The 26,779-nt window shown below is 38.9% G+C and overlaps 1 protein-coding gene and 1 long non-coding RNA gene across 8 annotated transcripts in view; one reads left to right on the forward strand and one right to left on the reverse strand.

Moving 5' to 3' along the window:
* The window catches only part of TJP1 (tight junction protein 1), a 190,454-nt gene that overhangs the window by 150,196 nt on the left and 13,479 nt on the right, over positions 1-26,779 (reverse strand). For 3 of the 7 annotated variants that reach the window (XR_016470325.1, XM_090148765.1, XM_090148764.1), the window contains exons 1-2: positions 8,834-8,948; positions 8,115-8,275 (exon numbers count right to left, since the gene is read on the reverse strand). The exons of 1 other annotated variant lie outside the window; for it this stretch is intronic. Coding sequence is in view for 5 of the 6 variants with exons in the window: in XM_090148765.1 (XP_090004891.1) it covers positions 8,115-8,275; positions 8,834-8,887 (215 nt within the window). In the remaining variant the exon portion in view is untranslated. Of the gene's footprint in view, positions 1-8,114; positions 8,276-8,833; positions 8,950-26,779 lie in introns of those variants that run through there. 3 more of the 7 variants (XM_090148766.1, XM_090148768.1, XM_090148767.1) reach the window with 3 other exon arrangements.
* On the forward strand, positions 8,054-15,473 carry LOC149916249 (uncharacterized). The gene is made up of 3 exons (XR_016470330.1): positions 8,054-8,191; positions 12,326-12,374; positions 14,504-15,473. It is a non-coding gene; the product is annotated as an uncharacterized LOC149916249 (long non-coding RNA).

Here is a 26,779-nt window from a genome sequence, read left to right on the forward strand (position 1 = left end):
TGTGTGCACACATATATCCATATACACCTTTTTTGCATTGCCCAAGGCTGTAGACAACAACAGTTCAGTGATTTTCCCTGTAACCATTAAGATTCCTATATATTTTTGGATTTCTGTTTTCAAGCTTGGAATTAATGGCTCCAGTATATACATAAATGCTTTTACAAACGAAGAGGACAGGTGTGCCTTTACAGGTACACATCACCACCAAGAGACATTGCACAGAGTGGGCCATGCTAACACTTGAAACACAAAATTCCAAGTACAAAATACAAAATACCCAGCCTGAATATACTTGTGTGAGTGGGAGAACCCTGGGGTCTACACTGTTTCATGGCTGGAATAAAACATCTCCATGCACATTTGTAAGAGGTTGGAGAGACAAAAGTTACAGGAACAAAATTTGTAAATTAAAAAAGAAAGAGATTTTAAAATTTCTCATTCAATTTACAAAAGCCCTCATTTTTGTTGACTTGCTGTGATTTCCAAATTAATATTTTTCCCCTTGGGTCAATTTACTCCTGAACTTTCAACTGCGAGGAAAGAAAATTTTCTGAATCGTTACATAACTAATATTCAGAAATGCATAAACTTCCTGCTCAGACAACACCAGACTTTTTGGTGAAATTATTTATGGGGTAAGTTCTGAGAAAGACGCCAAGCTGCTGTTGCAATGGAATTGTACACAGAAACCAAATCAACACCACAGATTTCCTGCTGAAATGTCTTAAAGAATCATAAAAACAAACTTCCCAAAAAAGTCAGCTGCTCTGTCACGAGTCCTGTTCACAGACAAGAAGTGACATTTATGCTGATTGTACATTTTGACTGTATGAATGTCATCTGGACACATAATGGAGCTCTGCAAACATTTCTGATAAAGTTAATCCAAATGTACTTAATCCAACCGCACACTGACCATGGAGCCCACAGAGAGATGCACTGCCTTCACTACAGTTAAGTCTGGATTTTTTCTCCCCCCAGAAAATCTGTGAGGGTTGCCTATTTCAATACATGTCACCTGGGTCATTTAGTCCTCACCTGTACCTCCATCCAATTAAATGCTTAATGACTTAATAATAACGTTCTTCCTCACATTTAATAGAAATATTTTTGAACAACCGTAAGCTGCACTGGGCTTTTCTTAATTTTCTTTTCTATTTCAAACCACTCAGTCTGGGGCCTTTAGATGTATATTTATTTAAATTCTCATACTAAGAAGCCTTAAAAATATATATAATAAAATAAAGTGAAAGAAAGCCTGTAAAAATAACAAGCTAATCAAAGTCACACAGTTTTTACAAAGAACTAAACTAATGATGCATTTTGAAGGCCCTTCTACTCACGAGATCCCTTCTTTAAAGGCACTTGAAAAAGAATGAAAGAGAGGAGCAGAACTTGCTGCCCCTGGAATCCATCCATCATTCATTCTGATGGAGAACAGATGACAGTGATTACTTACTAGCTTCTATAATTCCAAATCCTGTTCTAAAAACCATGTTTAACTTTCAAAGTATAATTTCATAGGAAGGAATATCACAATTCAAAGACTCGCTTTTTTTATAACATTATTAACTTCAATGTGTCCTTACAAGTAAATAAAGCAATATTTAACCAACTAAAGAAAGATCAAATCAGTTTCATCAGTGGAAATCTTGAAGCTTACTGTTGTAAGATATCCACAGATACAGAACGGTGCGTTTTTGACTTTATGGCTGATGGAGAAACTTTGGGGCAATAGTAAAGAAATGAAATGCCAGCTCCTCCAGTGCCTCTGCTACTCCTCTAGCTTTAGCAAAGGGAGGCTAAAAAACCTGAGACAGAACTGGATCTATGACACCCACCCTCTTGGAACACAGGAAGCAGCAAAAAAACCCTCAAGAATTTCAATAACATTGGTGCAGTACAGCAATAGCAACTGTTTCAGGCATTAGGAAATTCCACAAGGAATAAGACTCCAAAATGAAGACTATGAGGTTGCAAGATAAATGGGAATATTGGTTTCAATTCACAAGACAAGCCTCAAAGTGTTTGAGTTTGAGTTGAAACTCATTTTTGCATAGAACTGAAAGACAGATTTTTAAATTCTTACTTTTCTATCTTGCTTTCTGTCCCCATCATTTCCATTGTAACTTGAGAAGTAGAGTTGTTTGTTTGTTTGTTTGTTTGTTTGTTAAATGAGCACTGAAACTATTTTGTAGTACTATGGTTCTGGCATCTGAACCTCAAGTTAAAAAAAAATAATGAATTATTAATGAAAGTTGCTACATTTCATTACATCTTTCCTTCATATTTTATTTGTGTTATTTAATTAATAGAAAACTACTAAGAGAGTTGCTAAATCACTGGCTGTAGTACAGGGGCATAGAGGAATTATCACCAGTTAAGGCAGGAAGATTTCTCCTTTTAAAGTGTCTGCAACTCATCAACAACTTCATGCAAGCACTCTTGATTCAAAGCTTAAGAATGAGATCTTGAGAGAAGCCTAGGCACTTAAAAAATTGACTCCAGAGCTCTGAAAGGAGTGGATGACTCTAGATGCCTTGTTGGAAATGCATTGGTTTTGTTTATCAAAGAATGTCCTCAGTATTCTGTGGAAACATAACAGCTTTCTAACGTGGCTCATCCAGGGATTCTCAAATCAAGGCACACCAATCCTGGAAATTTTATTCGGTAAAATGGAATGACTTTGTAAATCCCACCTTGAGCCAGAGACTCCGGTTTATTCTCCACAATTCTTACAACAGTTACTCTGACCTTGCTGGTTCCTGATCAGACATCACATTACGTAACTGTGACTGAATTATTTCTCAAGTTGGAAAAATAAGCAAAAACATGAAGACACTTCTAGTGTGTGTGCTCCACTGATGAATGGATTAGCCTAACAAAATACTGATCAACATTTACATCAGGGTGCACTGTCCACATCAAGGGCTAATGCCTCAATGCACACTGTAATCTAATGAGATGTAATCTATGAAACATACCTCAGTTACTATTAAAAACTTTACTTATATTTTACTTGCAGAAAACTGCTATTTATAACAAGCTTCAATATTACCTAACATTTTTTTAAAGTTCTGTTTTGGCTGAAATAGCTAAACTAATGTCATGTTAATTTTCTAGAGAGAGCAGTTAGACTCAAGAGACTTTAAAGCTCATTATTTAGTGATGTAGAGTTCTGAACAATTTTATAGAGCAGTATCCGAATAATTGAATAATTTGTGGACTGAAACAATTTCTGTATTTGTTTTCTGAATATAATATAGAGAGAACAAATCTTTGGCAAATATATATCCTCAACAAGACTCAGTGTCATAATCAATCACTATGATTCTCATATCCTGCAAGTTGTCCACCCATCTTATTAAAAAGTGCTGAGGTATCTGTAGCAAATGGTTACTGCAGGTGGTCATGCGAGTCTGAAACTTCTGTCTCTAGTAGTTACACAGATCTCTACTGAGAAATGTGTGAATTGTCTGTAATTGTGTCTGATGAGAAGACAGGCTTCCCCACTACGACAGAGATGTCCGCTGGGTGCAGCTGAATGTGGCCAGTATGCCTTCTGGCTCCAACAAACAGTGGAAAAGCTGAAACTCACTCCCGCTTGCCTGGAAGACCTAAAATTTATAGTCATTCACTGTTAGTTTCTGATTAAAAAAGAAAAAGCCTAATATAAAACAATTACTGGTAAACCTGAACAGTCCCCCACTGTGAAAAATATTTGTATATCTCTGCAAATATCTTCACTACTAAGCACAGCTTCCCACCTTCATCAGGAAAAAAAAAAAAAAAAAAAAGTATCAATTAATTTGCATCACCAACAAATCTTTACAGTGGGCTAAACTGAGACTACTATTCCCATTTCAAACAAGTATTAACAGAAGCAATAATCAAAAATGGATAAAATCCATTCTGGTGATGTGTGTTTTTCCACATACTTCTGCAGCCACGCCCAAGAGGCTGAATCTTTGATGCTTTATTTCTCCTATACAGAAATGACATTTGCTTTTTCTAGCTATGTTTCTACATGGAACATAAACTAACAGTGACACTTTTCTCCCTAGGGATGGTCCTAATGATAAAATAGGCATCCTTTGCTATGAGCCTGAACTTTCACATCCGACCCCAGCCTGAACACAAACACTCAACCAAGCGTTCAGATCAATGCTTAATGCCGACAATGATTGCAGGCAAGTTTACTCATATGCTTAAAAATAAATTTGCCCATGCACATCTTACAAGCAGCAGCTATGGTTAACATCCAGCCTGCCAAATCACACACTCACTTAACAACAGCACCAATTAGACCCGTCAAAATGCAAATTCTGTACTACTCTGCTTCTGCAGGCTTCTCTGTAACCTAAGGATTACTTCAGACAACTATCCATCACTCTAAAAAAGACACAGAAACATCACCATGGATAGCCTCAGCCATTTCCATAACATTCTTGGTAACAAAAACACATCAGTAACTGAGCTTTTTGCCTTTTCGTGACTCCACACTCGTTTGCACCATGGAGATCCAGAGGGAGCAGACCCCAGCAGAGGAAGCCTTTCAAGGCAGAGATAAATGCTTGAAGACACACGAGAATATCAGTGAGGACTATTAGAGCTGCTAGAAAATATTCTGGGTTTTTGTTTGTTTTTGTTTTTGTTTTCTTTTTGGCTTGCTCCTTCTTCCTTTGGGAGAGAAAATTATTGTGAGTGTGGTAAGAATTTACTGTGCATTTGTATTGTTCCCTTTAAATACATTATTTATTGTTTCCTATTCTAAAAGCATTCCAGTTGTAGATATCGGTATTTCTGTAAATACTGATGTCAGATTAGTGTCTAAAGGTGCTCCCAGGTCAGCAGTTAGTTTTTCTTGAGTATATTAGCTAAGGTGCTGACCCATGCTGCTCTCACCCATAAAAATAATAATAAAAGCTATCACAGATGTTGACCAATGAAGTTCTGGGTTGTCTTATCATGGTGAAAGAAAGTGCCGTACAGTTTTCAAGGTGCAAACCAGCATATCCCCAATTTTTGATTCTGCTTCTCTAATAACAGCTGTAGCAAAATCTCAGTGCCAGAATGAAGGTTTTACGATTTGAAAAACTCAGTGAAATAACCTTTTTCACAACAGAAATTAGAAATTCAGCAGGAAATAATAATTATGCAGCTCTTGTAATCGTTTTAAACATAACACATCACGTAAAACCCTACTCTGGGAGAAATAAAGGTAGTACTCCAAAAAAGTATTATCATACAGCCTCAGAAAAGAAAATCTGTCCAGGAAGAAGCTCATCACAGCCTGCAAGCTTCTCATATTGCCTCTGCCCTGAGCTGGAAGGAGGATCCTGCTCTGAATGAAGACAGCTTATTGACTTGTTAGACTCTGCTAACTGGCAGCATTATGACAGCACTTTTTTGCATCCAGATACAGCAAGACTGTTAAGAATATCCTACTCATCTCATCTGGTTCCTACGTATTAAATTACAATGCCTCACAAACACAGGTCTGAATCAGCAGCTCTAGACTCCAGCAAGTTCCTTCATCACTAGGTCCAACACTCCAACACATCACTGCCTCCAACAAACCTCACCACAAAATGACCGAGCTCCGCATTAAGTGCAGTCAAATTTCCATCTACACCACTTCCCACAGCAAGCCTGCAGCATCTGTTCTGGGCCGTTTTCTGGTTTATACTCAGACAGTTTACACCAATTTATTGTTAACTCATCATGAGACGTGGGCATCCACCTTTTTTTGTTTTCATTCCTAACTCTGCTTTTGTACATCAGGGACAGTACTTGGATTCTGGGGAGGAAAGTAGAAGGAAATTGGAGTGACAGATGCTCCATAAAGAAATAAACCATTGCTGTTACCTTTTTCATTTTCATTCAGTAGGATTCAGGTGGATTATCTCAACCAACAAAAAGATGAGTATTTTAACCCTTTTTTATTAAATTACGCCTTTTGCCTCCACTTTCAGTATGTACCAACATATCAAAGAATTTATGAATCTGACTGGTTAAACAAAATGCTTTTTTTTTTGTCGCTGTTTTCTTTAAGCTAAACAAAAACAAATGAAAATCGGCATCCATTGATTACAAAATTGGTCGATTATACATCTTGTTTACGCTTCTTGGAGAGTCTCAGTGATTCAGTACTAGAATGCACTTTTGCTTTCTGTGTTGGAAATACACTCTAATATCACATTGATTCTGGTAATAACAGTATCTATTCACGTCTCTAATATTCACTTTTTCTTAATGGATTATTTGACACAGACTAAGCTCAAAAAAAACCCAAAATAAATGATAAAGTATCCTTACGCGCTTCTCTAAATGCATCAGAGAACAGTAGTTCTTACATGAGCATAAATTCTCATAATGCCTAATGCTATTAAAGTTCTCAAAGAAAAAGTGACTACATAATATCATGTCACCTACTAACAACAACATCCTAGAGATATGCTTCCAAACCTTAAATAATCCATAGATATCCCTAAAATTAAAAAGGAAATGATCTTATTTCTCCCTAACACTCTTAGCTAACTAAATCTCCACAAAGCCTACCACTGCAGCAATACTGAGGCAAGTTACAAACGTTACGAAATGCACTGCTCTTAGCACACAGCAGTGGGGATCCACTCCATTGCTTTGATATCCCCCAAAAAGCACAGAATTTTGCCAGAAAACCAGGCAGTACAGAGCTGATCTAACTCTAGCTGCAGACATCACCTCAAGGAGTGAAGAAGGCCTTTCAGACTTTTAAAGTAAGTACATGTAAATAGTCACACGTTAACGTGTCATAAAACAAAACGTTTCCAAGAAGACAGAGGAAACAAGAACAAGTGCTAGCGTTGTATGACACATCATTAGACTGTCAAAAGAAGTAATGTATCAATGGATGTGCTGCTGCACAGAGGCAAGAAAAGCACTGGAGGAGAACAGAACAGGTACGGTGGTAGCACTTTATGTAACTTACATAATCAAAATCAAACCACTGAATATACTATAAAACCTCTTGATTTGATTAAATGTAATAAACTTATCTGCATGACAACATATTTTTGCCTACAGAAGACTACATTTGATCTTGTGCATTACAGTGAATAGAAATGGATTTGCAATCTGTTTTATAGCAAGATTCAGAACTAATGACAGAGCTTATTAGCTTTACATCGCTCCTGCAAGGGATGCATTTCCTTGATATTGTGTATGTGGCAACACGGGGGTATGGGGGGGAAGGAAAAGCACATTGTAGAATCCTGTATTTGTTGGGGCTGCCGACATGCCAACAGCCCTGTCCCTGCAGAGGGTGTCCCTCTAAGCAGCATGACCTACCATGCCTTCTATGGCACTTCCCTTCACCGTGAGCATTCAAGTACAGCGAAAGAAAGCACGGGGCCATCTCCACCGGAACCACTTTGTCCTTTCGAGGAAAGGCATTCTCACTGTGCGTTTGTTCTCGGCAGTTCCCTCACAAAAAGCCCGAGCTCACGGACCTCGCAGCCCGTCCTGGCGGCACATCCCGGTGCCTCCGCGCAGCCGGCAGGGCCTGCTCCCGTCAGCGAGTGCCGGGTAGCAGCACAGTGCCATATGCCTGTCGCTGCCCTACTCACCCACATTACACAATTACGCTTTAATACATTTTTCATAACGTATTGTTGATTCGGCCAGAAAAATCGGTTCAGCACACCCATCGGCGAGCACGACAACGCCGACAGCGAGTCGAGGGAAAGTCCATTTCAGCATCTCAGCCGCACGCCGCCGCACCGAGGCCCGCGCCGCCGCCCGGCCCACCTGCCCGCAGGGAGGCACGGCCCGCAGGGAGGCTCGGGCTCGGTGCCGCCCGTGGGAGCGCCCCGCACGCCGGGCGCGGCGCCTTCCCGGCCGCGCCAGCGCCCCGCGGGATGCCGAGCGCGGGCCGTTGTGCCGCCGAGGCGCGGACAGCTCCCTCGGGGCGCTCCGAGGCGGCGGCCGCCGCCCGCGCCGGGAACGTCCCGCCCGGAGGAGCGCGCGGCAGCCCCGGGCCCGCGGCGGACCCGCACGGCGAAACGCGGCCGCCGCCGCCGCCCGCCCGTCCCGGCCCGGCCGCAGAGCCGCCCGCGGTGCCTACTCACCACAGCTTCCTCTTTAAGGGCATCAGACTGCCCCTGTTGGAGGCGGTCACCCCTATGGCCATCTGCAAGACAGTCAGGTATTTCTGATACTTCATTTTGCCGTCGCCCCCCCTGTCCCTGCCGCGTCCCCGCCGCCGCCACCGACAGAGTCTCTCCAGCCGCTGCATGCAATCATCAAATTTTTATTTCCAGGCATCTGCCGTCCCTGCGTCGCTCCTTCCCCTCCTCCTCCTCCTCCTCCTCCTCCTGCCGCGCTCCCTCGCTCTCTGCCCCCCCGGCTCGCGCTCTCCTCCTCCTGCCGCACTCCCGCTATCTCTGCCCCCCGCTGACGCTCTCCTCCTCCTCCTCCTCCTCCTCCTCCTCCTCCTCCGCCTCCCGCCGCGCTCCCGCCATCCGCGCTCCAGCTGACGCTCCTCCGCCTCCCGCCGCGCTCTGCCCTCCCCCCGGCCCGCGCTCCTCTCCTCCTCCTCCGCAGCCTCGCTGCCCGCCCGCAGCCCCCCGCTCGCACCTGCCGCTCCCCCTCTCCCCCGCCGCCGCCGCCCCGAGGCCGCAGGCCGCTCGCCCCCTCCTCACCTGCGCCGCCTCTCGCTAGGCCCGACCGCCCCCCTCCCCGCTCCGTCCCCTCTCGGGCCGTTGCCCCCCGCGCCCCCCCCCGGCCCGGCGGGCCCCCCCTTCCCCGCCATCCCTGCCCCGTCGCTCCCGCTGCCCGGCCCCGCTACCTGGGCTCTCCCCCCCGCCCATGTGGCGCAGTCGCGGCGCTGCCCTCCCGCCATCAGCGGGGCGCCATGCCGCAGCCCGGCCCCGATCTCCTCAGCGCCCGGAACGGCCCCGTGCCTCCCGGTCTGTCCCTCCCGCCCCGCGCGGACGCTCGCGGCCGTCGGTCGCCGAGCGGCGGGGGGGAAACGCCGCGCTACCCGCCTGGGCGGCGCTGCGGAGGCGGCGAGGGGGAAGGTGAGGTGAGGGCCAGCGGCAGGGCCGCGGTGCGGCGAGGGAAAGTGCGAAGGTGAGGGTGGGACAGTGAAGGTGACCGGAGGATGGAGGTGAGGCGAGGGCGAAGGCGAGGCGAGGCCCTAGGTGGAGCTGAGGTGAGGACGAAGGTGCGGTGAGGTGAGGCTGAACGCGAAGGTGAGGGTGAAGTTGAGTGTGAAGGCTGAGGTGAGGATGGAGGTGAGGAGGTGAAAGTGGGGATGAAGGTGAGGTGAGGATGCTGGGGTGGCAGGGCAGGGCGGCGCTTCCAACCGAGCCTCCTTACGCAGCATGAGGTGGTGGGAGGGCAGCTTCCCAAAGCGGCACCCACCTCTGCAAGACCCAAAACTGATGGGGATGTGAAGACACCTAGAAAAAGACTAGTGAGCTCACAGGAAAGAGATGGCAGCCCCACACACCGTTTTTTTCTTTTTTTCCCCACCTGACAAAAGCGGAAGCATGTCAAAAAATTAGACAGTGAAACTAAAAGTATCAAATGTTTTGTAGAGGAATGTGCACCTCTGGATTCTTCAGCAAAAGTAACTGAAAACATGACTGTGTGGTAGCCCTACGTGTGACCGTTATCATTACAACTTTCATTTGGTTTGTGCCCTCTTCAAGTTCTGCACTGAGAGCTCTAGAAGTCCGGCTCTTGATGAGTGCTTTTGGAATTCATTGTAAACATCAGAGAGACCCATCTCTGAGCAGATGTCCCTGAAATGAAACGGGGCTGTTGATAAACAGCACTTGGAAATATGGCTAGAGATAGCTGGTGGCTGTGCCCTGACAAGAAGCTCCAAATTATCCTTAACTCACATCTGAAACCTTGTCAATCTCAAGTAACAAGATAAATCCACTGAAATGGCTCTGTTTTTTTCTAAAATATTCTGTAGAAGATGTTCTGATACATCTGTTGAGAGACAGTTGTTAAGTGTTTTAATGCAGAAACTTCTTTTCCTTCCTCCAAACTGTCAGACCAGGGGAAGATTAAGGTCCCCTGATATCATCTGGAATATTTTGGCTGTTCCAGGACTCCTAAATTATGTAGATATTTTGCAGAATACAAATAAGAGCAAATCAATGCTGAAGCGACAACTTTTTGTTAAGATGCTGTAAAATATAGGGCTGCTCCAAAAGTAATGCCTCCTACTTTATTATGCTGGCCCACAATGTCAGAGTTGGATGTTGGTGGTACGGCAGCAGAGGCTGAACCTTCCCACCAATATTCCATTACATGTTGTTGCCGTGTGCCAGATGGCAGCAGAGGGGCAGTCTGACAGAATGGTGTCTGACATGGAAGTGCATATGAAGCAGAAGTCTGGAATTGAATTTCTTCATGAGAGAAAAAAAAAAATAAATGGTACCCATTGACACTGATTGACTCTTGCTGAAGTTCTATGGAGACCAAACAGTGGATGTGAGCACATGAGGTGGTGGGTGGTGCTTTTCAGCCGTGGTGACAGTGGGTCACCTCTGCTGGTACAGGTTTTTTTGAGCACAGCATGCAGGCTCTTGGTCATCACTGGTGAAAGTGCATAGCTAATGGTAGAGTCCATGTTGAAAAAGAGTGAGAAAGCTAAGAATTTGCTCTATCAAATACAGTTCTTGTACTCTTTGTATGTGTTGTACTTTCCATGAAAATAAATAGGAGGCATTATATTTGAAGTGAACTGTGTATAATATGGACAGCTTGTGATACTTGCCTAGAGTAGATGTCCCAGTTGACACTATCAACTTGGAAAAAATACTGTGAACAGCACTGTCACTTTGAGGCTAAGAGATGAGCATTTTGGTGATTTTTTTGTTCCTTTTCTATGTGTAATATGTGCACTTGGACTGTAGTATGCTGTAGTACAGAAAGGTAAATATTTTACTTGTAAACATCAGATCTGAATTACAAGCGTATCATAAGAATTGTATTACTATGGTTAATGATACAGGTGGTTTTGCATTTTCGGCTAGAAATGAGATGTGTACAAATTCTCTGTCAGAGATGAATTTAAAATTCACTTGCTAGCTCAGTGCCCAGCCTGCACGTCTATGCCACACAAGATATCACTGATGGGTTCTTTGGCTTTTGGGAGATGTGATATTAAAAGCAATGAGGGATGGTTAAATTGAAATGATTAGGAACAGTAAAGAGGAGGGATTAATTTTTGTCTTTACATAATGACAATAGTATACTATCTTCTGTAGACAGAACTTCAAAGCAGTTTGAAAACCTGTAGAGATCTTTGTTTGCCTTTGTAAAACCAACACATTGTTTTCCCCTGCTGTTCATCCAGTCATTACTTCGCTGAAAAAATGCCTGTTGCCTACAGAAGTTATGAGAGCATGAGTGTGGGCTGGATTTTGCTCTCACCACTCTTAGCAGAATGGTAGCTACAGTGTAATTGAAATATTCATTTACACTCATGCAGTCCTCTTAAGAAAATCATTTACACCTTGGAATGCTAGGAAATACAGACTTTAAGAATGATGAGACTGTGTTGGTTTTCATATCATATTTCAGTTTTAATGTTGTGCCTGTTAGACCTGTCAGTTAGAAGAGATACATATTATCATTATCTCACAAATAAATTCTTGAAGTAAAAACCCAGTCTTAATCTGTTAGTAGTGGCAGAAATATCTTAGATAAGACAATCTAAGGGTTCAATGGATGGAAATTTGATTTGAAAGCTGGTAAAACAGGGAGAAGCAGCTAAGCACTGAGAGTCCCCAAATATTGCTTTTCCCATTTTTACAATGGGAGATTTGGAACATAAATTTATTTTAAACATTCATATACTAAAGTGTTAAGAAATGTGCCAACAATAGCTTGCATAAAGATTGAACAATGGAACCTGGCTACACATTCAAATCTTTATTCAACAACTTTAAGCCTGTTATACGATTCCCACTCTTCATTAAGTAGGACTTCCTAATTCTTTTTAAATTTGAAAAATAATTATTTTTTTCAGTTAGCTCTATAGTTTTCAAGGATTTTACTCTTTAATCTAATTCTAATGAATTAACTTTTTTACAGTTAATATATTATCCTTAGCTCTTCATGTGTGTTGCAGAGACCAATAAATTAATGATATAATGTAATTCTCTAATTTTAATTGCCATTATTTCTTCTTCCCTCATAGCTGTTTGTTCTTAGTTCTGCTCCATTATATATCTCTTTCAGAACACTGTTTTTTAAGTATGTGTCCTTTATATAGCTAAAAGAGTAAAACAATCCTGTATTTCTTGCCTTTCAGATGAAAAGCCTGTTTTAAAAAGCAGTCAGTCAGCAGCTTCCAGATTAGGGTAAGCACCCAGATATCCCTCTGTTATCTCTGAGGCTATGGGGACCCTTTAGCTGAGCTTAGGCCATAATTTATACAGTAGATATCCGTGTGCAAAGTGAGATACACTCTTCTTCACTACAGAATGCTGAAAGCTGTGTATGTTTCTTGAACCTAGCATACATTTAAAAACAATTAATGTCCTATTTCATTACTTCAGTTTAACATAGTCAGTTCTTTTTTTCTTTTCTTTTTTTTTTTTCAGTACAAGACCATGCAGAGCTGTAATTGTTTCTTAAATTTATTTGCGTGGGTAACTGAACTGCAGATTTTATTTCAGGACAAACTCTGTAATATATCTATTGCTTACAGTCCCCAGTGCCATTGTTTCTTCTGAAGCCTGTCTCTTCTATGACTTCCTAATGCACTTCTTGCCTCCAGAAGAACAAACCACTCGTTCAGAAAGTTACAACATTTGTATGAGTGCTACATTTGAATAGATGTGTAGTTGGCCCAAATTCCACTCGTGATAGTAAGTTTATGCTAGCATAGTGAGTCGTGTAGATGGACAGGTCTTGAGGAGGTGGAGATTAGTGCCAGCGTGTGTGATCTGGTCTTGACACATGCCTTGGTGTTTGTAGGAAGTGGGCTGTTGTCAACAGTAGGAAACAGATAGGCTGCCACTGAGAGCATGCCATTGATGCACTGCACGTTGGGAGCTCCTATCAGCTGCAAAGCAGCTAAGAATCATAGAATAATAGAATGGTTTGGGTTGGAAGGAAACTTCAAGATCACCTAGTTCCAAGCCCCTGCTATAGGCAGGGACACCTCCCTCTAAACCAGGTTGCTCACAGCCCCATCCATAATAATAAGGGAGCGTAACGGTGTTCTAACACTGGTTTCATCCTAAACTATGCCAGTCTTTTTTTTTTTTTTTTTTAATCTTAATATTGTCAGAATAGGAGATTGCAGGTAGTGCAATCTTTTATTTGCATTTTTGAATTGTCTTAACCTTTAACTATATAGCTTTGGCCTATATAAAAAAGGGATTTTTCATAATATTACGTTGGCCATTCCATCTATTTTTCAATACCGTTGCTACAGTGTAGATGGAATAATTAATATTTTGTTTGTTAGAATATATCTGTTCTCCTTGTTGACTTTTACTCTAATGATCAATTAAAAAATCTTGAGATATGCATGTTGAGTTCTGTTCTCCTGTGGTATTTCATATGATTCAAGAACTTCTTATTACACAACTCCATTGGTGAAGTGGCATTGTAACATCCCAGGCCGTGATGCTACACTTACATTAAAACGTGACTTTAGACTTCTGATCTCCAAATAGACTCCAATTTAATCTAAATCTTTCCCTTTACCAGAAGAGTTCTTTTTCTGCATTACATTTCAGTATAGTTCTGTTAATTTTCATGGTATTACTTTTTAGGACTGGTTCTGTTAATTTTCACAGTTGGTCAATTATAATCGTAATATTAATAAAGATTCCCTTTTACTAACAACATTAATGCAGATCCTTCAGGCAAGACAGGTATTGAAAAATATTTTCTTGCCATTTCAATGTAATGTGTAGGCTTTGTATGTCCCACTTTCTTTCTGGGACAAAATATGCCTTAGAATCTACAGGTACATCAGATGTACCTGTACATCTTTTCTTCTTCCTCAAATCTCTTCACAGAATTAATGTATTTTACTTAACTTCAGATTGTCAATAATAATAGGTTTCCTAGAATATGCTATTAACATTTTAAAAGAAGCTTGCAAGCAAGCAGGTGTCTCTGTAGTCAGAACTATTGTCCTGTGTGGACAGTCTTAGTGCTTTTCTACTGGGTCTGATGTGGAACTCCTTTATACTATTATTATCAAATTTTACAAGTAAAAGTGCTATTAAAGCCAGTAATTCAAGCTAGTGCAAAGTGGATCCATTGGCACCGTCTATTCAGTACTTGTACCTATTTCTTGCAAACTTGTAGTTCTAAGACATTACTTTAAAAAAAAGAAAAGCACCTTAAGTCAAAATTATCCAAATATCACATTATGCCTGACAGACATGACCCTCTCACAGGATAAAATAAGCTTAATGTAGAAAAAGATAAGCGTATGCATGAATTCCATTAGTGCTCTCTGATACAGATTATTCATGTAGAAAACTACTGGAGGGAAGAAATCACCAAGCGCACAATTTCAATGTGAGATGCAACAGAAAAAGAAGCGTAAGTAGCATCACTTCCCATAAAAGACTCTAAGAAATATATTACCATCTGCACCACATCACAACTTCGGTACACAAAGATCTAATTAATTAGTCTTGCTAACTGCATATTGTTAGAGCTGAGAGAGTATGTAATTCTGATGTGACTTCGCTATTGTTCTGGAATGTAAAGCTGCTAGTAACTTTCTTTTTCAGATGATATGCCCAATGGGAAAGTCTCCAAGCACACAACTCTTAAAAGAAAAGGGGAAACTAGGAAAAGCGGGGAATAATGATGGTTCCTTGAAGTAAGGGTGTGGCATTCTGAAAACAAACAAACAAACAAATAAATAAAAATCGGAGTTGTATTTCTGAATTGTTGAACTGTTGTGGTAGGCATTATAGAACCTTTGTGAAAAAATAGAGAAAGAAGACCAATTCATGAGACTGTACTCAATTGTCTAGAAATAATACCTCTCTACATTTCCTTTACATTTTAAAATTGGAATAGTGAGTTCAGTGCATGGTAGCTGTACACATCAGGATAAATAAATCAAAATGAGAGAGAGTATTACTAAAGTTTCAGGAGCTTCTTGTGCCAGAAAATATATGCGTGCCTCTTTTTATAAAGTGATAGTATTTCAGGCTCTGATTTAGGTTCATTAATATCTTTGATTAAATCCTAATGGAAATGTTTCCACATCCATGGGACTGTAAAGCCCGAAGGCCAGCTGGATGTTGCATGAATACGTTGAAATTGTTCAGAATGTGAGATGAAGGCAGTTTTATATGTCGAGTTGCATATTTGTACTCTTACTACATGTATGAAATCTATTTTTCACTTCTGGGAAATAAGTCATTGTCACTACAATCTGTATGACTTTTACACTATACAGATAATCAGATTACCAGTACGGCAAGAATTAATGTAATAGGATTTACTATAATTAGAGTCAAGTACACAGTAATCTACAATGAAAGGAACACAAAACTATTAGAGAAGATCATTAGAGGGTTATTGTTTATGCTAATAATTTAACTTTTTAAAAACACGCTGTCTGATTTTAAGCGGAATTTTTCTTTGACAAACTTTGATCAATCAACTCTACCCATAAGTAATTAGTAATAGTTGAGTATTTCTCTTGTCAGGCATGGGAGGAGTGGAACTAAATGAAAACATGAAGCTGGGTGACTGCAAGCTACTTGTTCCATTGTCTATCCTGAATAAAAAATAAAATGACAACAAGAAAAAAAGAGCATAGATGATAAACTGGTGATAAACAAGGCTTTTAAAATATAGATGAAATAGTCACATCTTAAATTATGGTTTTAAGCCCACGAGAGCTCAGTACTTGTCGGTATCAATATATGCCAAATGTTCCTGTTATTTCTAAGTAAGGAAACATCCATGAAGTTTTGGTACAGATTGCAGATCTGGCTCCCAAATGATTATACTGTTGTTATATACCAATCTGTTGTAACATCCTGATGGATCATAAAACTTAAGATAATAAGCTCAGTAGGTGGGAATTAAGAAATGAAAAGCTACTGAAAGATAAGTCTGCTAACTAAAGCTTGATGCTGCAGGGAACCTTTTTATGGCTGTTTGGGGTAACATGATGAAAGGATGACCACAAAAAGCTTAAGGATTTCTTCCTAGGATTCAATCTAGCATCCTAAGAGGCATCTAGCAGGTAGATGGACAGACTCTCAGGAGGTGGAGGTTGATGCCAGTATGTGTGAGTTGATCTTGGCCCATGCCTTGGTGTTTGTAGGTGGGAGTAGACTGTTGTCAATGGAGAGAGACAACTGGCTGCCACTAGAGCATACAGGTGCAGCTGTACACTGGAAGCTCCCATCAGCTGCAGAGCAGCTAAGAATAAGGGAATGCAATGCTTTCACCCATAGTTAGCTTCTGCCATAGTTAGCTTAGTGTCATGGTGTTCTATCCTGTGAAAGACAGTGGGTTAGATTCAAAATCCAGTAGTGAATTACAGTGTGTATCTTCAAAATTCTGTGAAATCCAATCCAATTTTGAAGAGTAAAAGTTATTCATGCTGTTAAGAGTTTGTAAGATTAGATGTTTTAGTCACTGCATTTTTAGTTTTAAGAAAACAGCAGAGGTAGCATTCCTAACATTCCAGGAAGGTAAAGCTCTCCCATTATGTGTGAGTGTGTAAATGTAAATATCAGTTTAAAGAAACTCTGGAGCCAAAGTTTTAAAAATACTTCAATTTTGAAAGTCTAATTCAGAATATGTGTTTTATCTTTGTCTGGGTATCCCACATTCTTGCTCACCCTTGAAAATATTGGCCCAAATAAATACAAAATGAATATACAACGTTTTTTTTTTTTTCAATACAACAATGTGATAAAGGTTTTAAATGTGTCATTAAATAATCAACAGTTGGATTACATTCAGGAATATGGAAATTATGTACATAAGTTTTTCTCTGCAGTTTCCTTAGAGACCATCTAATACATCATGAAGAATGGTTCTGTTCATTACAGATACAGGTAATTCTGAGTAATTAATATACTTTCTCTACTTCAAATTTGGCTACAAAACAGATTTAAAAGCTTTTTTTACTAACTGGTGTTCAGACTTCTCCAGTCTCCAGTAATTTGTTTATAAACAAGGAAAATTAATGTGCAGATCAACAATCTTGCTACAAACCTGATTTTTATAACAAATAAGCTATTTTCTGCCCTCTTCTTGAGACACAATCAATTCTATCTTCTATGCTGCAGTTATTGCTACTTTTGGCATAGGTAATCTGGCTCCAAATTTGCTGTGAGTAGACTATTTTTTTTTAATTGCCCCAGTATAAAAATAAAATTGCCTTTATGGCACTCTTGATATTACACTATCAAATTGCATAATGCCTCACATCCTGGAAAAAAATGCATTAATAGCAGAAGGGAGAAAGAGGAGAATTGAGCAACTTACTATTACTTACTTAATACAGTGCACAGAGGTTTTTTTTTTAGTTTGGTTGGTTGGTTTGGTTTGGTTTCTGTTCTTTACGTTTGTTTGTTTGTTATTGTGTTTTTAAGCTAAAGAAGTAGGTGAAGTAAATAATGCACTACTAAGATTTTGTCTAGTAAGGTGAGCAGACTTAAATCACCTTTTGCTGTTATTGCAGCTTATTTGACATTTTTCTGATCAGATCAGCTTCTCTTGATCTGTTTTAAGACATTAGAATAACAGAAATACATACAATAGAGTATTTTACAATATTTTATTCCTCTAACTTAAAATCCATGATCACATTAGTGCTCTTTTAAATCTAAATATTTCTACTTTCTAGGATGTTCCAAAAATAAATCAGCAAAATATGTTAAAAGAAGTTATACCTTAATACTCTGTCCTTGAACCCTGAACAAAGAACTCCATCCTTGTTCTTTCTTATTATCTAACGCTTTACCTGAAGCATACAAAGCATGAGCAAGATCCTGTTAGGGTCAGATGTACCCAGAGGGCATAAAATAATAAGTCTTTGCTAAAGTCACCATTTTATACCATGTGATGGTCTAGGAGCATTGTTCAGTCCATGCATTTTGGCGAATATTGGAAGCAATGTTTACAGTGAGCATTTTCCTGGAGCTGACCTGAATAGTATCTGTCCCAAGGTCTATCAAGCTGTGATCTGCACTGCTACAGTGCCAACATACACTGCATAACAGTTACAGTGTAATTACTCTTCTCAGTATAACCTAAAACTTTTTTTCTCATGATACAACAGCGGGCTTCAGTGCTCACTTGCTGTCTTGCCAACCAAGAAATTTACCCACCATCTGCATGTAAAGAAAACCCAAGTAGTTATGAAACTGTGCATGCTTCTTACTCAGCATGGTATTTTTTTTTGGAGCTGTACATTGACTTTCCAGTCTTTGAAACAGAAAGACAGGATGCAAGAAAACAATGAGAAGAAAGTTCTCTTTTTTATTATTTTAGTTTTGGTTGAAGAACCTTACTTTTAAATTCTGTGAAAATTCCTCTAGTGTATACAAAGGACAGTCTTCGGAAAATAACTAACAGATCCATAAATAGAGATTGTACTGGCATCCTAAATAGTTCTGCAAATCTGTTTGGCTTATTGCAGTAGTGCAAACTCTTCCTCAGAACTGTCTGTACTGCTACTGAGATCTGAAAACCAGAGTACACAAAAGAGACCATTGTTCAATGGATGGTGAGCAAGGCCACCCTCAAACCTCCTTCACTTATCTGCAAACCCACTGTCCAAGCCACTCTAGCATACACATTGCTCTCACTCCCAAACTACAGAAGCTCAGCTCATTTCATTGAACAAAGTTAGCTGACTTTTCACACAGGTCAATGGGATATTCTGCCACCAGAATTTTGTCTAGACGTGAGTGACAAACAAAGAGAATTAAGCAGTGACTGAAAAAAGAAATAGCAGTGAATATACAAATGGAAATAAGGAAATCAAGTTTCGTGTCTGCTCATGTAGCCAAAAATAATGTTTCCACTTTTGTGAGTGACCTCGCAAGTAGCTGAAGATACCTTTTTTCAGCATGGACAGTTTGAAAGTATCTTAGTGTACACTGATGGTACAAGAAAATGGGTGGACCTCTGAAGAAGACCAGTACTTGCAAGCAGTCACTGCAAAACATATTCAGTCTGGTAATCTATGCATTTTACTTTGACAGCAGCAATAAACCACAAGCTCTGCAACAGTTTATAGGGAAGGTTCCCTGTGAAACTGAAGTCAAAGACTAAGGTGGGTCACTCTGCATTTGATTCACTCCTTATAACAGATAAGTTTTGGGTTATCTTATCATGTAGAAACCATACATACCATCTGTTGAGCATTTGTGAAATGTTATTATTATGGTATCCACCCTGCTTTTGTCTTCCTGTATTTTCATGTGAACATCTCTAAGTACTCCCTATTATTTTTAAAAGCCATCTTACTACTGCAAGTTCTGAAAGCATGTCTCTCTTAGCATTATGCTGCACCTGATGATGTGATATAGTAAATACCTTCAGTTACCAAAGACTTCTGTGCATTTTTACAACATACTGATATTATACCTTAAGGAAACCTTCCAATGACTTACACAGCACTGATACCAGCAGTTCCCGAGGGGTGGAAAGCACAATAAGAAAAATCATCAGCATAGAGGCAGGATGCAGTTTTCCAGTAGCAAGGAGAAAAAAGCTATGTCTAAGCATTCTGATGCTATTCCAGCTGTAAGGAATTTTATTCTTTTCATGAATTTAAAATCAGGATAATACCAATGTCATTTCTTAGTTACTCTTCCTCCTGCTTGGTGTAGAAATCTGACATCTCATGACAAATCTAATGCTCCAGAAGCTCATCTTCTCTCTGGTGAATTATATTGCAAATATAACCAAATTCAAGGTCATAGCTAAGAATCCAAGTGAATATGATTAAATTAAATATAATGCATAGAATCTCATTCCCTTTTCTGTCATCTTCAAATTTATACCTGCCTCATTGAAAGAGTATAATGGTGAATAACACCAAACTTTAGACTGATGAATTTCTGGAGGAGTTGACTGTAAGTGTTATCTAAACCTTCATGAAATCTTAAGATTTAATTTGCATTCGCTTTGCTATTGGTCTTGTACAGTACAAAGAACTTCATTTTGAGAGGCATTGCTTTTCTCTTTACAAATGCATTGTCATCCTACTGTACAAATAACAATTATCTGTTAATGCACCTAACACACATGGATGACAGACATTTCTGCTTCAGTATATAACATTACTGAAAAAGCTTTCCACTTCTTATCCTTCTAATCTACAGTACACACACTTATCACCTTTTGTCTCTTTCTGTATTTTCCTGAATCTCATTAGCAAACATTATTCTAGGAAATGGTTATGTGCCATTTGAACTCAACTGGCCTTCATTAGATGAAACAAGGCCTTATTTTCTGCTATTTTATATTGACACCTTGAACACCTGTTCTTGATATTTCTATGTTTTCTGACTACCCTTAAATAGAAGGAAGTTAGTAAGGAAATTGCCCATATAGAATTCCCATAGATTTTTTCAAAACTTCTTGCACAGACCCAACATTAATCTTGAGACATTTCTAGATCATTGCAGCTTTTGATGTGCTGTTATTTTGATTCTTCCCCCTTCAATATCGTAAGCTAAATTTTTTCTTTGCAGTCCATGGAAGCATTCTAAGAACAGCTAAATTCACCTCCTATCACGTGTGCAGGGTGGCAGTGCTCCCATTTGTTCAGCAGCAGTCCTGAAGTTGCTGATACATTGTGCTGTGCATTTTAATGCAAAGCCATCTTCTGGAAGAGGTGAACTCCTCCATCCTCAAATAATATTCCTCCATCCTATTACTTTATTGTGTTTTTCAGAGACTGCTAGTTACTGTAGTGTACATAGTTTGTTGTTTCTTTTTTAACACACTCTTTTCAGCCCAGATAATAGAAGAATTCCATCACCTGGCTTGCATATGCCATGTTTATATGAAAAAGATTTGGAGATGGTTTATGAAAATATTCTTCATCTTTTCATATTTATTTGTAGTGGATGTGTATTCCACTTGCCTATATTTCAATAATAACTACTGGGTAAGTTATAAGGAAATTCACATAAAAAATAGAGAAACATTATTAAAGGGATGAACAATCCCAGCAAACCAAACAACTTGGAAATGGTATTTTAATTATTGCCTTGTGCCTGCTGGCTGTGTATTATGTTTATTTTTCTATGTCTGTACCAATAATGATGGCTTATTTGCTTGTGTAGAATACAGGAAGTACATGGGCAAAATTCTTGCACTGAATATGTTTTGAAATGCTGCAGAGTGAGATACATGTCTATGACATCTACTTTTCCTTTATCAAGTAACCATCCTATCTGTATGGTGTGCGTAGCAACAGATAACTCTGAAAGAGCTGCCCTTCTACTCATCTAAATAGACCAGAGTTATTTCCAGGCAGCAGTTACCACTTTGGGGGATGGCTGGAGAAAGGCAAGAGAAAGAGCTACCCATGTTTGTTCAAGTATCCTACCATGGGTTGATTACAAACATGTGCCCCTGCTTGTCCCTTATCCTTTATCCCTTGCAGAAGGAGCATGCGGCAATAATTTGCAGCAAGATTTTTATGTAAGCGTCCCCCTTACATGGATTTTATGCAGAAGAGGAACATATGGTCTTGAAAGAGCATTAATACCCAGGTACAGCTGGTCTTTGAAGATTTTAAGTGATACAGATAGAAAGAATGAGCAAATGCATCCCTAGGGGGACCAGCTATTCTGATACTGTTCTTTATCACAAGTGTTACCCTTACAGTGAGATGTCTGTGGAAACCTGCAAATAGAATGAGGACGGTATTGTCAAAAATAAAATAGCCATATAAGAGAATAGGACAAAAATAAAACCCTTAACTTAGCCAGTAATAGAGAACTTAATCAGTTTGCCAAGCTGGTAGCAAAAAAAAAAAAAAAAAAGCAAGAAAACTGATTAATTCGTCTATTGTTATTAGTTAATGCAACATCCTAACATTTCCCCATGACAGCAATGTCTCTGTGCCAGGTTTTTATTATCCTGCAGTACTGGCACTCTTAAAATTCCTATTACTCAGAGAGTTTACATTGATTTAAGGAGTTTTGTTTGCTGGATATAAAAAGAGCTATCACCAAGAATTTAGTGTCAGACCTTAGTTGAGGATCAACCCTATTTTCTATTTAAAGTACTCAGTGGATTTAGAGAAAAGTCACTTTAAAAGAAGTAAAGTTCTAAGGCACTAGGTTTATCTGAGGAGCTGATCCTGAATAACTGTGCTTTTTTTTTTTTTTTTTTTATCATATGGAAATATCACAGCACTCCAGAGATAGTCAGGCTTCATTATTGTATATTCCAGAATCCCAAATAGAATTGCTGGAAGCATGGACTAGGCATAGTCATTAACTGCTCTGGTGCAGGGTAAAAATCCCCAAGTTATATGTTCCCAATAGAAACTAATTTGACAAAGGCATAAGGAATAAACATAACATAGAAAATACAAAATTTGTGACTTAAATATCACAAGAAAAGGATTATGCTCTTGAGTTATATATTCTGTGCCTACACTTTTAAGGTTTCATGATTGCAAGAGGAGAATTAAAGGAGCAGGAAAAAGTAAAGAAAAAAAAAATGATGGAACCAAACTGCATAATCCAAACACAGTCCTAAGAAGGACGGACCTTTCAAAGTCCCACTGAGATCAGCAGCAAATCTAAAGCTTACTCTTAATATAAACAAGAAAGCTAAATTACAGAATCTGAAGCCAGGGGCCACATCTGGATAAATGAAGTTTTGTTCTTCAGGACTACTCAAGGTAAAAATCCAATTTCAGAAATAATCCACAATGACATCCATAGTTACAGCATCAGTGAATATGAAGTTGCTAATACAAAATGGACCTACAAAATGGAATAAAACAGTAATTTTCTCTGAATTCTGCAGAAAAAAAAATGTGTGGCTAAGGTAAAAATCTTGTCCTGGGACAGCTGCTGGATAATATGTCCCTAACTAGTAGGATTAGAACTGCTATGACATAAGAAATCCTAAGCTAATTTGGGAGCAGAACAGCTGAAGAAAGGCTGTTCAGCAGAAGTTGGAATTAGAGCAAGAGGTTAAATTGCTTCAGATTCTATCTATCTGTGCTGATCTTGGTGCCAGATGTGAAAGTCTGGGAGAGATAACCATCTTTCCAAACCAGCAAATCTTTTGTAGGCCAGGAAGATAAGAAGGCAAGATCACAGATCCTGTATCTAGCACTATGAATAAGAAAAAATTCCTTGCAGCTTCTCATGTAAGGTTATTTTAACAACAACAAAAATTAACATGGAAGATGAGGTACCTCTTGAACAAAAACAAACTAACAAACAAAACCCCACAAAATAACCTACAAAAAAAAAAACAAAACAAAACAAAACAAAAAAAAAACTTAAAGTAATTAAAAATTTCTTCAAATGTCCTAGGATTAAATACAGAAATGTGCTGAACTAAGTAGTTTTTCAAACCAAACACAAGCTTGAGTAAATCTTAAGTACATCCAAGTCACAGTTTTGTTCTGTAATATCTGCATGAAGATTTTATAATGCTATATGTTATTAAACATGTTGATATCTAAAAATGTGCAGAAGGGCTGCCTGCTTATAGATCATACAACACAAGGAGATACTAGCTACATAACAAATTAGTAACAGCTGGGTGATTTGAAACTAGAAGGCCTAACATGACAGTACAGGGCAAATTCCACTCAGTTTACGAAAGGAGACTGCTTTACCTTGGGCAATAAAACAATGCCTCTAGATTGGATTTTGCAGAACCTGGGGCTGCCTTGTGAAACTGTATGATAACTAAGTCATGACAAAGATGCCATGGGATCAAGGAACCCAGCAGAGAAATTCTGCTTCCCAGAAAGATTCCAGTTTGAGAAATCTTGATTGCTATTAGTGAATAAAGACATTAAGCTTGAGATTACAAAATTAAGAAAGAAAGTCAATTCTTCTATGTTTTAGTATGACTTTATGAATATTTTGATTTCTCTAGGCAATAAACTTATATTGAATCATCTTTTACCTTTGGAAATTCATTGTATAAGGTGCTTTAGATTTTCTGGTTTTAGAGTCTCTTTTGGCAGAGGTTGTTTTTTGCACTGGAAAGAATCTTTTGCTTTAATGTCATATTTCAAAATAAATTTTCTTGCTCTCCTTTGCTTTCTCCCTTTGACAGCCATCAGTGCTGAGTAATGCCCTGGGTCATGCTTTCAAAAAGTAAATTCTTCATTTGCAACTTTGCTGCAAAACCTATTGCAGAGTATATATCCAGTGGACCAGGCACTTGTCCCTTTATGAAATAACAGTTGAATTCTGTAAGGAATATATCTGACACAAGAGTTAGATGTAAATCCATAAAGAAATGTGAAAGGGAATACGACCAATTGTAGAAATGGTGTTAGGAGTATATACATACATACATTCACATGTGTATGCAATTTAGCATTATTATGCAATAAATGCATTAAATATATAATTTGTTCCACCAGAAAACATACTGTGAGTCCAAGTCATTACTTTGTTGGACAAGACTCCAGACCAAGCCAAAATCTTTGCCACAGAGTACAGACAGCTTCAACTGAAGTCAATATAGTTGACCCAGGTATCAAAGATAAATTTTGTCTGGATAAAAAGCCCTGAAATTATGCCTAGATAGCAGTTATTTCCCTAGGAGAATTTATTACCAGAAGAAAACTTATTTTAAAATAAAAGAAATCTTCTTGCATCTCTTGGCAGAACATCAGGTATTTCAGTAAAATACAATCATCTTCTCTAGCAACAAATTTCCACCCTTAAGAAATCTTAGCACAAAAAATCACTAGCACTCAACTCATATTTTGTGAATAAACTGAAACAATGTCTCTAATGGGAACCTTCATCTAAGTACTATATTCTTTCATTGCTAAATCCTGCTTCTACAAAATTTTTAAATTCAATTAATTGCAAGGAAAGCAGAAATGAGCCTTTAATCACATAATGATTATTGAGATAATCTTTGTTAAAGAGTAGGTTTGTTGCTGCTGAAGGTGACGGATTAACAAATCCTGATGGTTGCTGTTTATTCTGTTGCATGGCAGGTCTTTTCAAGGTCCTTAGGATTTGTGTTATTTATAATTTGCTTTCTACTCCCCCGTTGTTTTTTTTTTCCAGCATTTTAATTCAACTGGTTTACAGTTGCCCAACAGAAAAAAAAAATGACTTGTTGGTGTATGACATGTTACCTCTACAGTGTATGAACATATTTTGATTTCCACAGCACTGAGTCAGCATTCTGATGAGTTAGCATTTATATTCCCGACAGCTGTTTATTCCTCTCAATGTAATTTCAGAGATAAATGTCCAGAAGGGATTTGTTGCCCCAGATCTATCAGAAAACATATTTAAGATATTCTGTGGTATTTAAATCATAAAAACCCTATTATTCAGTAATGTTGGGACAAAAAGGGTTCAGTTTTGAACGTTAAATAATTAATCTAATCCTTACTATATTATTTTTAACTGTAATGTGGTACAAAAGTATCTTCCATTTTATTTTCTATGCAAAATCATATTGATGGTTTTTAGGGAGAGGGTAAATTTAAGAAGCATTCTGAAACTTCCAATATGTACGTTTTTAAAAAAAAATCCTTTTATTTGGAATTGAGAAAGTAGCCTTCAGAAGAAGAAATGGTAACTGGTGCACATAAAGGACAAAACTTTGCCTGGAATAGCTTATCAATTGCATCTTAGAAAAGCCACGAGACCAGCAGGCACAGTGGAACATAAATCTCAATAGAAGCCAGCACCAGTACACAAGGATTCACTGCATTCTGAAATTCTTCAGGTGATCTTGAAAGGTTTTTTGGACAACTATGATGTTGACTACAGTCATTCATTTGCTGTCAATTTTATCTACATTTTTTTGTTTAGTTTTTAGTCTTGTAAAGCTACGTTGATGGTGCAGAGTAGACAGATTTTGTTTTCCTGCACCATCCGCATAGACTCTAGAGATGATGTGCTGGGGATATGTGACCACACTGCCTGATATTTGGATTTTAGGAAGAGTAGTGCCATAAATGCCTGTAGTAAATCCTTCCAGGAGACTCTTCTATTAGACTTGGGTCTCCTTACCTTACTGATTTTGATCATAGCTGTTGGCAGTGAATTCTACAAATTACTTTTGATTTTGATAAAAGAATTATAATATGGTTATTTGCTCTTTTTTCCTGTTCTTTTAAGCTCAATTCTTTCTTGTCTCAGGAAAAAAGTAAAGAGGGATTCTTGATATCAGTGTTTTAAAATCTCAGTTCATTCATAATGCAATTCAAATCCTGCATTACTTACCTTTTGTCATTTTCTACTCTCCAGTCTAAATAAAGCAATCCCCTTTTTCAAACTTTCTTTAGTTAGAGAGAGAGCTTTACTTATAGAAGTAATTACATATATTGCTAATAATTTTCATAATATTCATATTGATTTTACATTTCTTCTTTTCTGGGGTAGTAGAATGAACAGTGAATGGTATTATTATTTATTTTGCTCTTTTAGCTGCTATTTACCACCAATCCTCAGTTTTCACTGAGCTCTCTGCACTATTGGGTTCTTTCCCCCAGCATGGTAACTGTAGCTTGAGAGATAATGACAGTGGGCCAAACTAGCTTGCAGTCAAT

The sequence above is a fragment of the Phasianus colchicus genome, chromosome 12 (genome assembly GCF_987193195.1).
Source record: "Phasianus colchicus chromosome 12, bPhaCol1.hap1.1, whole genome shotgun sequence".
In the NCBI taxonomy this organism is placed as follows: Eukaryota; Metazoa; Chordata; class Aves; order Galliformes; family Phasianidae; genus Phasianus; species Phasianus colchicus.